The sequence below is a fragment of the Arvicola amphibius genome, chromosome 4 (genome assembly GCF_903992535.2).
Source record: "Arvicola amphibius chromosome 4, mArvAmp1.2, whole genome shotgun sequence".
NCBI classification, from domain to species: domain Eukaryota; kingdom Metazoa; phylum Chordata; class Mammalia; order Rodentia; family Cricetidae; genus Arvicola; species Arvicola amphibius.
In genome coordinates, this window is record NC_052050.1 from 62,217,123 (window position 1) to 62,230,959 (window position 13,837).

Consider the following 13,837-nt stretch of genomic DNA (forward strand, 5'->3'; position numbering starts at 1 on the left):
CAGAGACCTCTGGCTCAGAGCGAGGCTCTCAGGCTGATGTCTGAGGGAGACCATCAAACCTTGCTTTGGTTTACCCATTCACTAATGTCCACTGAGGGCTCATCATCAGACACTGACCATCTTTACAGGCAGAGAAAGAGTGCAGCATGTTCCTGTGTCACACACTCACAAAGCTAAAAAAAAAAAAAAAAGCAGAGGCTAAATAAACAAATCAAGGTCTCTAGGAACAGGGATTTACAGAAACCTAGAACCCAAGTGTTTCACATTACATGTGTTCCTCAGCAGACGACATCTGCCCTGCAGTGTTGGTAGAATGATTTTCCTAAATTAAAAAATGAAATTACTACTAAAGAAGATGTATGTGTGTGTGTGTGAGACAGACAGAGAGAGAGAGAGAGAGAGAGAGAGAGAGAGAGAGAGAGAGAGGAGTGAATCAACAATAGAAAGAAAATGAGATTATGAAAATCTATAGGCTATTAAGAAAGTAATCTGTTATATGAGAATAAAATTTTAATAAAACCACTGTCTTTTAAAATAATTTTGAAATGTTTATGAGCTGATTTGCTTCAAAAAAATGGAAAGCAAAAAATGGGATTGCTTCCGACTTGACTCCATGGAGAATTTAAGAGTAATAGACCTTTGCCAGGTGTGTCCTCTCTCCCCTTCTCTATCGCTTTCCTTCCCCCTTCTCCTCCTTTCCCTCTTCTTCTCCTCAGTTCTTTAAATTGCCATTTAAAGCTGCTTCTTGGTGTTAGCTTTCTGGGGGGAAGCCATGACTCTGAAGACAACATGGAGCTGCATACACACGTCTGAGCCTGCCTCCTCTCCCTGTCCCCTCCCTTAGATGTCTGTGGCCCCTGCATCTGAACACAATTTGAGCAGACATGTCCAATCACACGAGAGTGACTCACTTCATCCTCATGGGCTTCTCAGATTCCCCACAGCTGAGGTTGGTGGTCATCCCGTTTTTCTTGCTTGTCTACACATTCGGGCTCCTGGGGAACATCTCCATCATCGCAGCTGTGATGAGAGACAGTAGGCTCCACTCCCCCATGTACTTCTTCCTGAAGAATTTATCCCTCCTGGACATGTGCTACACTTCAGCCACCATCCCCAAGGCAGTGGTTATGTCCTTCACAGGCTCGGGGCTCATCTCCTATCTCGAGTGTGTAGCACAGCTTTACATGTTTTTCACACTTGCATGCACTGAATGCCTCCTGCTCACGGCCATGGCTTATGACCGGTTCCTGGCCATCCTCAGACCACTGCTCTATGGAACCATCATGAGCCACAAATGTCGTGTTGAGCTGGTGGTCACTGCCTGGGTGAGTGGAGCCGTCTACTCAGCCTTCCTTACTTTCAACACCTTCTCCCTCCCCTACTGCGGACCCAATGTTGTTGAACACTTCTTCTGTGACATCCCTCCAGTCATGAGGCTGTCCTGCACTGATTACCATTTCAATGAGGTCGTGGTCTTTGCTGTGAGCAGCTGCGTTGTCATGAGCGCCTTCGCCCTCACGGTCCTCTCCTATGTGGGCATCGTGTACACAGTTGTCCGCATCCCCTCAGTGGATGGCAGGTGGAAGGCCTTTTCCACCTGCTCCTCTCACCTGACCACAGTCGTCTTGTTTTATGGAACTGGAAGCTTCGTGTACCTGAGGCCTGCCTCTCGCTACTCCCCGACCCAGGGTCGCCTGGCATCTATTTTCTACTCTGTCCTCACTCCGTCTTTGAATCCAGTGGTCTATTGTCTGAGGAACAAAGATATGAAGTTTGCTCTGCAGAAACTTTATTGTGGAGGAAAGTACTGAGTCCTCCAAGACTACAGTGTGTGGCTCTTAGGTCTGATGGCTGTGATGGGAGCCAAGCAGTTCATCTTCTTAATCCCCTTTCCCTTCCTGTGATACTTGGCATTGCTGATCAGACCAGTTGTAGGACCTGTTGTGTCCCCATCCCTTCAGATATGCTTCACTCCCTCCCAGTGACCTTTGGCTTTAGCAGCTTATAGCTCCTGTCGTAGATTCCCATACAAGTGACATGTCTCTAGAAACATCCACTATTCTTGCTTTAAATTTTTCTTCTAAGCCAGATGTGGTGGCTCAGGCTTGTATCAACCTGGAAAGCCTTGGCAGGAGAATTAGGACTTCAAATCCAATATAAGCTATATAGTGAGTTCAAAGCCCATGTCCTCATGGAACCCTAGCTCAAAAAGACCAAAGCAGGGGCTGGAGAAATGGACCAGTTATTAAGAGCACTTGCTGCTGGAACACACGACCTGCACTGAGTTCAGCACCATTATGGTAGCAGTTCCCGTTCAAGGAAATCCAACTCTCTCATCTGATCTCTATAGGCACAGCACTCATGTGGTGTGTGCTGCACATACGCAGGCAAAACTCTCATATATATATGAAATGAAAAACAAAGCAAAGAAGTTCTTCAGCTGATACAGTTGTGGGATTCATGTTTTCTGAGTTGTGCTCATCACAGTAGACAGGATTCTCAGGTCTTTGCCATCAGCTTGGTGCAATGGCCACTAATTTGGATTTCCAATTTTTTCCTTCCTTTTTCCTGGCTCTCCCATAAGCAACACATTTCATCACTCTGAGTGTTCCCTCCCCTCAATGTCCAACTCTTCTCCGCTTTCAGTCATTTGGACCTTCCTCTGGGTTTTCCCATGTTGAAGAATTTTAAGCATCCCTTAACTTTTAGTCAAGTGTCAGTCTTCACCCTCCACACCCTAAACATCTCATTGTGTCCTTACGTAGCCTCTCTTCTTAGTCTAGGATTTCTTTCTGACCTTTAAGACAGCTCTAGCTCTGACCCAGCATGGAGGGTCCCAGAAACAAGACTAATAATTCAAGCTGAGGGACACTCCATTGACAGAGCACAGATGCAATCTTGTAAATTCTCCTCAAGAAAACCATGAGGTTTTGAAGGCGCAGCTTATTTCTTCTTGTCCTCCAGAAAGCAGCGAAGACTCCAAGAGGCTTTTTGAGTCTTGTTTGGGACACAGAGTCCAAAGGTACTCTAAAGCCAGTGTGATACAAACTACCTGAAGGTTTTAAGGGGTTATATAATGAGGTAAGCAACAAGACTACAGCCAGCAAACAAAAAACACTTACCTACCTCTACTGCACAGGGACTGGGAATGCAGAGAGAGATGACAAATCTCATCTTTAGTAGCTTGGGTATAAACAAGCACATTTAGGGAAGAGCTAAGATTGCAACAGAGTATCACCAGATAGGGACTCTGCTGCCTGGTAAGGCCTTCTGAAAAGTGATTGCATGTGAGTTCATATGAACATTGGATAGAAAGCTTCTGCAGAGAAGATGCGAAGAGTCCTACAGGTCAAGGAGAAAATCAGCTATTTATGAAGTCATTGGTAGGTGTGGGATTTGGGGAATGGAAGCAATGGCTACACACTTACCTCTGGAAATACTATCACATGTCAAGCATCCTGGGTCATGAATGTATGAATGAGTGAATGAAAGAAAGAGCACAAGCTTTGGCATCTGTATTTAGCTGCTCACCAGAGCCAGGGGTGGCTTCTCTCCCTACTGTAGGCTCCTTCTGCTTATTTAAAAATAAATCATGTTATAGAAGGTGATTAGAGGTTGAACAGGTATAGAAAGAAAGATGGTGGTTGCCAGGGGATGGGACAGAGGACAGTTGCCTAAGGGGTGAGTTCTGTAGCTGGGTTTCACACTGTGCCCATACTTCATGCAACTGGACTGTATACTTGACAGTGGCTGAGATGGGAGATCTTAGAAGATGTGTATTTTGCCAGAATGAAAAATTGAACCTAGTTGGGTGGTAGGAGTGACCTAGAATCCCAGTAAATTAGAAGGCTGGGGCAGGAGGATTGCAAGTTCAACATCTTCCTGGGCAACTTCAAGAGATTCTGTCTTAAAATAAAAAGGCTGGGGATATAGCCCAGTGGTGGAGCAGCTCCCCAACATGCAGAAGCTCTTAGTTCAATCCTTAGTATTGCAAATAATAATTAGATAAATTATAAAAGATGTCGATTTACTTAGACTAGGAAGGGTGGTGGTCCTGCAGTCTCTGGGCACTGGCCAGATGAGTGACTGCCAATGGCCATGTCAAGGGAGCAGCAGGTGGCAGTGGAGATTCAGGAAAGTCGCTCACCAGGAAGCAAAAACTCTGATGGGTGAATCTCGGATAGGCAAGGTCATGGGAGCCACGGACCCAGAATGTTTCTTGCTATGGCTGTGTCTTTGCATGTCTGCCACTGGCAATTTTCTCTGGTATCTCTGGCATTGTGTGAATGGGCATGGGGAAATCCCCACTGCCCTTAATGTAGTCTTGGAACTATCCCATTCTACTGAACATTTTTTAACCTGTGGATTATTATGAAGATGACTTCCTCTTAAGCTGTACTGTTTAACTGAAGCAATGATTTTATACAATAATAGTGTTAGTTTAAATAGAATTTTGATTGAGGGTTTTTAATAAATATAGTAGGGGATTATGATAGAGGTTAATTTAGTGGAATAATTAACATAGGTAAATGTAGGATGCAATGTTTCCCCTACCTCTGTTAAAGCAGAGGTTGCAGAGGACAAAAAATAAAAAGGAAATGTCATACAACTAGTTTCTTTGGAGGAGCCATATACGCTACAGCTTAGGTTAATGATTAAGAAAAACAATTGAGTCCCTGAAACCTAGCTAGTTTAAATTCTTTAAATGTTGGGAGATATGTTCACAGGCTTTGGAGTGCATCACAGCCAAAAGAGAGCTTTGGGAATGACTTAAGGTTAGACCGAAGTGTTTTTTGTCAAATAGCTTTGAGGTGAAAAGCCCTAGGAAACAATTTAAAGTTGTGGAAGGGCACATAGCTGGGTGACGGCTTCGTTAAGATCAGGGAACAAGAACAAAGCAGCCCAGAGATTAGCTGATGTGCCTCTCTTGCTAGGATTGATGATCGAAGGTGTGACTGATTCCATGTACTCATTTCTGCCCTCAGCTCCCTGATATCAAAACTGTTGAGGAGTGGGCATGCACCCTGAGGCTTTCAAGTACAGCTGACTGATTCTTTTCCATGTATAAAAGCTTGGGTTTTGATTCTTTTAAGAAGTCTTAAAAAGTTACTTTTGGAGATGTTAATAAAATGATAGTTCTTTTCTTTGTAACCAGAAAATGCAGCCTGCCAGTGAAAGAGCTGGCTGAGAAAAATGCCTTGCTTGCTTACACTCTGTTAATCTATAACAATTTATTTGGGTATGAATGTATGTGATTCCTTGAGACAACTTGGTTTTTCACTTGTAATATTTAAAATGTTTAATTATGTAAGGGAAGCAGGAAACATGGTTTTTACCTATATTCATTATAATCATTCACTTGAGAACTAGAATGTAACTGCATTGTAGTTTATATATTGCTTGAGTGGGCTATGTAAGCTGTAAGGGAAAAATAAAGACAGAACTGAGACCGAAGTTCATAGAAAGATCCTAAGAGTGCATGTATGTGTCTTTCCATCTCTCCCATGCCCCAGAGAATGAAGTCTTACTTCCTCAGACAGAAAAGTCAAAGGTCTGCCTCAAACCCTGAACTGTCTCTGCTATCTCTGTGTGTCAGAAGTGTTTTGTTTTGTTTTTGCCTTTTCTTTTCTTTTGTTCTTTCTCCTTCTCCTCCTCTTTCTCCTCCTCCCCCCTTCCTCCTTCCCTCCCCTCTCTCTTTTTCTTTCTAAATTCTGGGCCCCTCCTTTCAAACCTATAGGTTTCTGTCTCCTCCTCAAACCGTCTTTAGAAACTGATCACCCATGTTGATGACCCTTCAGTCTTTTCTTCCTGGATGGGGGAAAAGGCAGCCGCCCTTTCCTAGAGGTGCTCAGGGGAGGCGCTACGTCTGGATGCTGGGTCCGGGTTTGAGGGCACTGGTGGAGGATCAATGAGACACCAGGAGCCTGAGAGCTTGGAGGGTGGAGTGGACAGAATCCAGCAAAAGACTGCCATGGAGCATGGTGCTCCGGAATCTGGGCGCTGTTGCCTAGAGACAAGAAGGACGCTGTTGCCTGAACACAAGGGGAACACTGTTGCTAGGAGACAGCAGAAGGCAACCTTTCTCCTGGCAAGGAGAAGTCAGGTAACCTGACCTCTCAGAGCAAGGGCAAGGCCATGGCAGGACACACGGGGCAGAAGATGATCCAGGACGAAGTTCATCAGAATCAGATCTTGCGAGAACTATTTCTCAAAGAGCTGCGAACACAGAAGCTGTACACGCAGTATCACGTGAATCCCCTGCGCAAGGGTGAGCAGGCACATGAGGGTTCAGAGGAGTGGGAGAGCAAGCCTCCCCCGCTCTATGTTGAGTTTTGAGGGGCTGTCTCCCCACATCACCCCAGGGATGAAAGATGCATCCAAATGTGTCCAAAATTGAGTGTTTTAGATGTAAAATAAAGATAAGTGATTTGTGGGTGGGGTAGTTGTTCTTAAGTAACTGTACAGGGTTTTTATGTCTGCTTTTTTGTTAGGTTTTTATGTTTGGTTTCTTTTTAATACACCAAGGGGGGTTGTTCTTGTATGATTTGTTGTTTTTATTATTACTTTGACTTCTTGCCACTGACGTCCCTGAGCCCAGAAGTGGTGGGCTATCAGGAACAGAGCTTGAAATTTCCCCTCCCCTCACTCCCACCCAGCAAAACCACATCATGCCCCCGATCTCCCAACTGTCTTCCTCCTGGGTGACTCCATCGGGTTCTGTGAAACCGCTTCTGGGCCTGAAACAGAACTCCAGACTCATGGGTCCCACAATTCCCTGCAGCCTTCCCTGGAGCAGCTCACCAGCAGCTTTTTGGCTGAATGTTTGCCCCTCCTGTCCTGCTCTGCCTGGCCTATCCATCCCACTGCACTAGCTAAGGCCTTAGCCTCCCACCATTCCACCTCGCTGCATGCTTTGGTCATTCCTGCAGTTCTCCCAGTTACCTTCTGTTCAGCTCAGTGAAAGGTCCCAGTGCGCATGGCAGCCGCTCTGCCAACTCAGGACTCCACTCTCTAATAGTGTCTGAGTAGATCTCTGTGGTCTCCAAATCCCCTAGATTTGTGACAGCCTGAGGGGCTCCAAGCTACTCTTCTTCCTTCCCCCCACATTCCTTCCTGCTACCTGTGTTAAAAGACCAAACAGACCAGGCCAATCCCTTTGTAAACATTTTGGAGGTCTCCTGCAGTTTTGAGCTGGTTTGAACCCAGCAGTCTCTAAAGTCTCATTGGACCTGGCTCTGGTTCCTTTCCAGCTTCCATCCATTCTGACCCCCTGCCCCCATGTTTAATCCCACCTCACTCTATCCCACCCGAGATTCTCCAGTAAACTCACAGTGCTTATTCTGCTCTGGCTCAGCTACTGCTACATATACACACACATACCACAAACACACACAGATCACACACACACACACACCACACACACACACATACCACACACACACACACCACACATACTACACACACACACACCTCACACACACACCTGACACACCCCACACACCCCACACACGAACACACACACACACACGCACACACACACACACACACACCCCTTCCGCCCTTCATTCCTGTAGAAACAGATTTCCTAAGTGTGCCAAACCATCTCCCATACCTACATGCTCCTTGTCTCCAAATTCTGTGCTGTGTTAGCCACAGTGAACTCCAGTCTAGCTGTCTGCAGAAAGTGTGGAGACTTTATTTACCTGTATGTAAGCTAATTTTTGTCAGGAGACCTGATCACTAAAGTGAGAAGAAAAATTATTCCCCAGTTCTGTTTAAACATTGTCCGTTTTAAGAATTAAAATGATCCCCGAAGACCACATGTAGGCTTTCTCAGACAGTGCTGTCTCCTGGCCCAGCCTCTCTGGGTCCATAACTAATGGGGTTCACTGGAATAAAGTGAGAATATACTACAGGGTGTTGGCACTTGCTTTCATTCACAAAGGCTTTGCTAACACACTGGTAACATATCTGGCGTTTGGGTGTGGCTGGGCTGCGAATAGCTAACAGGGTCGGAGACAACTTCTTGGAGGCACGGGTTCCCATCACCTTGCTCCTGTTCTTCAGCAGCTCTCTCCTTCCGACGTGTCTGACTCTGCCACCTGCCACTCATCTTCTTTCCATGTCTTCTCACACAGTGTACCCACCCCTTCACTCAGGACTCACAGCTGTGCACCTCCGGGGACACTCACCACACACCCACGCCACCATCTCTGTGCACATGGCCTGCTCCCAGGTTCCCTCTCGCATGTTATCCCATGTTGGCGTGCTGTCAGTCACCACAGAGAGGGAATACTCAGGAGCTGGGAGCACTTCCCTGTCTTGCTCACAGCTCTGTCTGCAGTGCTCCCATCAACTGGAGGATGTGGATTAAGTTTCTCCAATCGATGGCCTCCTGTGTGTCCATCCTGTCTAGTTCTTATGACCTTTGGGCATGCTTGCTTCTCTGCCAACTTGGCAGCAAAAGTTTTCCCATGCTGGAAACCTGAAGACACTATCCATGTGGGACACCCAGAGAGTTCTGGTATTTTAAGGTCAAGTAGGCAATCCTGGCTACGGTACTGGAGTGACAGGCTTGCTGTGAGGTCTTGTTCCTTAGTGTCCTGTACAGTTCCTGGCATATTCCAGACTCCTTAGTGAATGCTAAACAGAGACCTTGTCTAAGGTGAGTCTGAGGACAATCTTAAGGCTCTGCTAATGTGAATTTTGTTGCTTGTTTTTCTCTAGTTCACACAATTGCCAGGAAGCCCATGTCTTGGCATGATAACTTGGAGGAGCCTGCAGATGGTGAGTGCTGGGCTTGAGAACACTAAGGTCCAGGGTACAGAGGGTCAGGCAGGCTGTAGACAGCCTCTCAGGGTTCTGCTACCTTGGAAAGATATGGGGTCCTCTGAAATTGGTTTTAACCAAGGTCACAGGAGAGTGACTGTTTAGCTACAATGCCACATTACTACCCATGAAGCCAACAACAATGTTCGTAAGCCTTACCTTGTATCCATCCAACCTTCCCCCTGAAGTCATAGTGACTGGTTTTAATTTTCAATGCCTCTACTCACTAAGCAAGTGACTTGGGCAGTGCTCTAGTGTCTTTCTGTTGCTGTGGTCAAACACAGTGACCAAAAGTAATTTGGGGAGTAAAGAATTTATTTTGGCTCACATTTCCAGGTCCCTTTTCTCTAGGAATGTCAGGGCAGGAGCTTGAAGCAGAAGTCATGGAAGAAGGTTGCAGGTTCACTCAGTCTCTGGCTCGCTTGCTGCAGGCTCATGCTCAGCTAGCTTTCATAGACAGCCCAGGACCACCTGTGTAGGAATGGTGCCACCCACAGTGGGCTGAGCCCCCTACATCAGTTCTGATCTAGGTAATTCCTCAGTCCAGGCTTTCTTCTCAGATGACCCTAGGCTGTGTCAAATGAGCACTTTTAAAGCTGTTCAGGACAACCAGTTTTGTTTTTTGTTTTCAAAACTTCTCTGAAACAGTTTTTTAGGATGATTGCTAGAACTAGGCAAAATAACGCAAGTGCTTAGGATGGGGTGTGGCGTGTGGTGCTCCATCAATGTTGGCTGTTATTTTCATAATTACCCTGTAACAGTCCATGGGCTGGATCTAGGAGGATGGCCTAGTATGAAGGAGAGGGAAGTAGCCTAGTACATGCTTGGGGAGGAGTTAGGGAATTGGATGAGTGAGCCAGTGTCACAGACTGGTGCCTCTATCGGGCAGTGACATTCTGGGAAGAGTTTTCAAAGACTCTAGGCAGAGGCAGAGCTTCTCAGGGGAAGCTGTGCAAGGACATTTCATGATCTGTAAGCAGGCACAGGAAGGGGAGGTGGCAGCACGGTCTGAGAACTGTGTACAGTCTGGCTCTTGTCCTTGCTGCTGACAGTGGGCTGTTCCTCTGTTTCTTCCCAGGGCTGTTTCCTGCTCAACATCCAGAGTCCCCCTTCTCTCACTAGTTGTGTGACAGTGGGAGGTTATTAAACTTTTTGTGACTCGGTTTCTTTGTCATGAAATGGAGGTATTGCAGTTCCTGCTCCTTTCTCTAGTGAAGGGAACGCACCAGATGAAGGGGAACATAAATAAAGTAATCCCACATTAGCTCTGAACAGTGTATAATAAGGAGTTCTTTATTTAAGAGGGGGCTCACAGATCACAACAAGGAACAGGAACACAATCCAGAATTCAGGTGTGAGAGCAGAGAGAGAGCAAGAAGTAGAGAGCATGCACCTATTGGTACCCAAAGCCATGCCTAACCTGGTCCAGTTTCTCAAAGGCCATTGGCTGAAGGGAGTTCCCCATCACCTCCCCCTTTTGTCTAAATAAGAGAGCTCCAAACCCAATATAAAACTATATACAATAAAAACAGATATCAAGTATAAAAATTAGAAGTACAACCAGTACAAACAATATTAAGCAAGAAACATATGCTAAATGTTTCAATAGTTATCCTATCCTAAGGAGTCTAAGTCTTATATTAGAAATGACTTGATTAAGTCATAAGAGGAAAGTAACTATGACTATCTAGTCTTCAACCCCATCAAAGACCAGAGAAGGGAGATAATATTACTTGAGTAGGCAGGAAGTACAATCAAGCAGCTTCCAAAATGTGCAATAGATGACAGAGACAACTGGCTACTTGGATAATCACCCAAAGTCTCATTTGTAATGTTGGAACAACCAAATTTGGCTAAGGCCTAGAGTAATTGACGGGCCATTTTCAGAGGCAGGAAAGTTTTCAAAACCATCTTACCCTGTCTTGGCAAGATTTGGCAGGCTTTTTTTCTTGTATTTTGCTTGTCTTGTCTGGACACTGTACAGTCAGTGGTTGAGGCATGGGCAATTCTTTGTCCAAAGGCATTTTTTTCCCAAGAAGAAAACAAGCTCCAAGTGAAGTTTCTTTAGTGCTCAACATTCTTTCAGAATAAATTGGTGTTGCCAGGAGGAATCGTGTTTCATGTCAACAGAACCCTAAGTTATTTAAATGCCATATTCTACAGTTATTTGAAGTGGTCAAAGATTACCGTACCAGGCATGGTTTCCCTCCTGTTGAGTGGTCCTTAAGACCATTTAGAGAGCTGTTGGTTACCACCAAGGTATGCATGCCACTACCACACCCATAGGTTTATCATGCCATGCTGATCGTTGCTGTGGTTTCTGATTCCTTTTTAACTATGCCTCCTCTCCCAGTCAAGTTCCTGAACCTCATTCACCATGCTGCACAGGGTCCAAGGAAGAAATATCCAGAGACACAGACTGAATCCCAAGAAATTGGATGGGACCCAGTTCCATTGGTGAGTACGGTTCCATCACTTAGTGGTACCTGGGAGCATACACATTTGTCAGGTAGCCCATGCTAGGCTCTGTCATTGTAGCTTGGCTACAGTAATAAATATGCTGCCTCTCCTCTGTGAGCTACTTTCCAGGGGTGGTGAGTACTGAATCAAGGCCTTCTTCGGGCAGCAGGGAGGAGACCGCCTCAGCTTTGATAGGTTACTCTCCTTCAGTTTGGAGATCTTTGATGTGAATGCTCACATCTACCTGTGTCACAGCTCAAGGTTTAACAAGGAAAAACCCTGCTGTCACCGGGCCTTGGGCCTGATACAGATCCAGCTCTACATCACGTAAACCCTAGTCTGCTTCCTCCCTGAAAGACTGACCCTGCCCCCTCCCCTTTAGGTCAACCCAGACCGCCAGGACAAGAGGCTGAACCACTTCAAGGTCTACCATGACATCACTCTGTACAAGGCTAAACTGTGGAGCCTGGGGGAAGATGATCACCAGAAGTAGCATTCTCTCGCTGGAGAGAGTCTGCACAGGAAATTCCCAAGGTGTGCGCCATTGGGAGAAATAAAGACTGCTTCTGTTAAAAATCACACAAGACATATTTCACACGGGTCACCATGTTATGATTTAGAGTCAGGCAGGGTCTGATTGAAAACGCTTCAGGAGGCCTTGGAGCATTACATAGGCAGAGGGAAAAGGAGGCGCCCACAGAGAGCGGAAGTGAGCTAAAGAAGAAACCTGATTGGTTATAACCTGTGCCTATCTTATCTGTTATGGTTTGAACAGTTGCCCTCTGGTGATGGGGACTGAAGCTGAGCTACTTGTTGTGAGAGGTCTTTGTAGGGTCCTCAGATGAATCCAAATGACCAGAAAACACCTGATAAGCAATTGAAGAGAGCAGCTTCATTCTCAAGAAAAGACCAGCAAGCTGCCCCCCACCCCCCAAATGGTTTTTAAGCGGTGGGAGGGAGGTCCGGGGTGGGTGGGCATGTAAGGCAATCCTTTTAAGCCTGCATAGGAGAATTCCAGTTGTGGTTAAGTGTACTTTGAAATGATTGGGTATAGGCTCTTACTGATACAGGAATCATTTTATGGTTGGCTCATGACATCTGGACAGCACCTGTGATTATAGTGTCAACAATCTGTCTGCTGTGTCAGGAGTCTGTGTGACAGAAAATAGCAAGAGCAGTTCCTTCATATGGCCTGGATTGACTACCAGACTGGATGTACTTCCTGAGGGTCTGGTTGAAGCCAGACATGAGTCAGCATAGGATGGTGGAGTAATAAAGGGCAGAGCTCTTCGTAACCTGACTGCTGGGGAAAACAAAACTGGCCCTTGTCCCTTCACTCAAACAAATCAAAGCAAAACAAATAACAAACAAAATGTTGGGCATGGTGGGGTATGCCTTTAATCCCAGCACTCAGAAGTCAGAGGAAGGCAGATCTTTGAGTTTGGGGCAGCCTGTCTACAGAATGAGTGCCACAACAGTCAGGATTATACAGAAAACCCTGTCTTAAAAAAGAGAGAGAGAGAGAGAGAGAGAGAGAGAGAGAGAGAGAGAGAGAGAGAGAGAGAGAGAGAGAGAGGAGAGAGAGTATCAGTGTTGCATATTGGGTTAGGTTACTGTTCTGGTTTCATTTCTGTTGCCATGAAAAACAGTCAGACAAAAAGCAGCATGGGGCTGGCCCCATCATCCCCACCTTGAACAGCCATCCTCCACAATATCAGTAGCCCATATGTCATCTTTAAAGGCCTTTCATCACCTATCACAGGCGAGTGACAGGTCTTCCAACTTAAACCACCCCAATCACTGAGCCCTAAACCCTAGTGCACATCCCCTGTTCCTCCCCCTTCAATCTCAGCCCAGCAAGGGAACTGGGCCCTGCCTCCAACTCTGGTGGAGCCCCACTGCTGTGGTACAGTCCCCAGTAGCTGGCCAGCAGCTAAGAGACCTACAGACAGGCTGCACCACCACCTATGCCACCCACAGGACTCTGTTCCCGCAAGACCTACTCTGCCACCAAACCACACCTGTCCCAACTTCCTCCCTGCATACAATGCTTTCCAGCAACATCAGCAGCCCCTGTGGGTACAAACGCCACCTACACAAGTTGGAAGAACAGATGGGTAAATGCCAGTGTAAGAATATATTCAATAGCAAAAAGGGCAAAATGGTACTACCAGAATCCAGTTGAACTACAACAGCAAGACCTGAACATCCCAACACAGATGACACAGAAGAAAAAAAAAACCTTAAAAATAACTTATGAAAATAGAGGCCTTTAAAGAAAAAATGAAAAATCCCCTTAAAGAAATTGAGGAAAAGACAATCAAAAATTGGAAGAAATCAATAAATCCCTCAAAGAATGTCAAGAAAACCAAGAAAAAAAATCAGACAGGTGAAGGAAACAATTCAAGACATGAAAGTTGAAACAGAGGCAATAAAGAAAACACAAACCATGGGAATTCTGGAAATAAAAAATCTGGGTAAGTGAGCAGGAACTACAGAAGCAAGGATAATCAACAGAATTCAAGAGATGGAAGAGTGAATTTTAGGC

The 13,837-nt window shown here is 45.7% G+C and overlaps 2 protein-coding genes across 3 annotated transcripts; both read left to right on the forward strand.

Moving 5' to 3' along the window:
* The first annotated feature begins 884 nt into the window (after window positions 1-884).
* On the forward strand, window positions 885-1,811 carry LOC119813722 (olfactory receptor 1019-like). Its single transcript, XM_038329132.1, has one exon. It carries the CDS (start codon window positions 885-887, stop codon window positions 1,809-1,811), a length of 927 nt encoding a protein of 308 aa, XP_038185060.1.
* Window positions 1,812-6,135: 4,324 nt separating this feature from the next.
* Window positions 6,136-11,782, forward strand: Fam183a (family with sequence similarity 183 member A). 2 transcript variants are annotated; one of them, XM_038324606.1, is made up of 4 exons: window positions 6,136-6,268; window positions 8,728-8,787; window positions 11,183-11,286; window positions 11,672-11,782. In XM_038324606.1, the coding sequence occupies exons 1-4, from the start codon at window positions 6,136-6,138 to the stop codon at window positions 11,780-11,782; spliced, it is 408 nt and encodes a 135-aa protein (XP_038180534.1). The 2 variants fall into 2 exon arrangements, with proteins under 2 accessions (XP_038180534.1, XP_038180536.1); XM_038324608.1 differs by lacking the exon at window positions 8,728-8,787.
* Window positions 11,783-13,837: the final 2,055 nt, after the last annotated feature.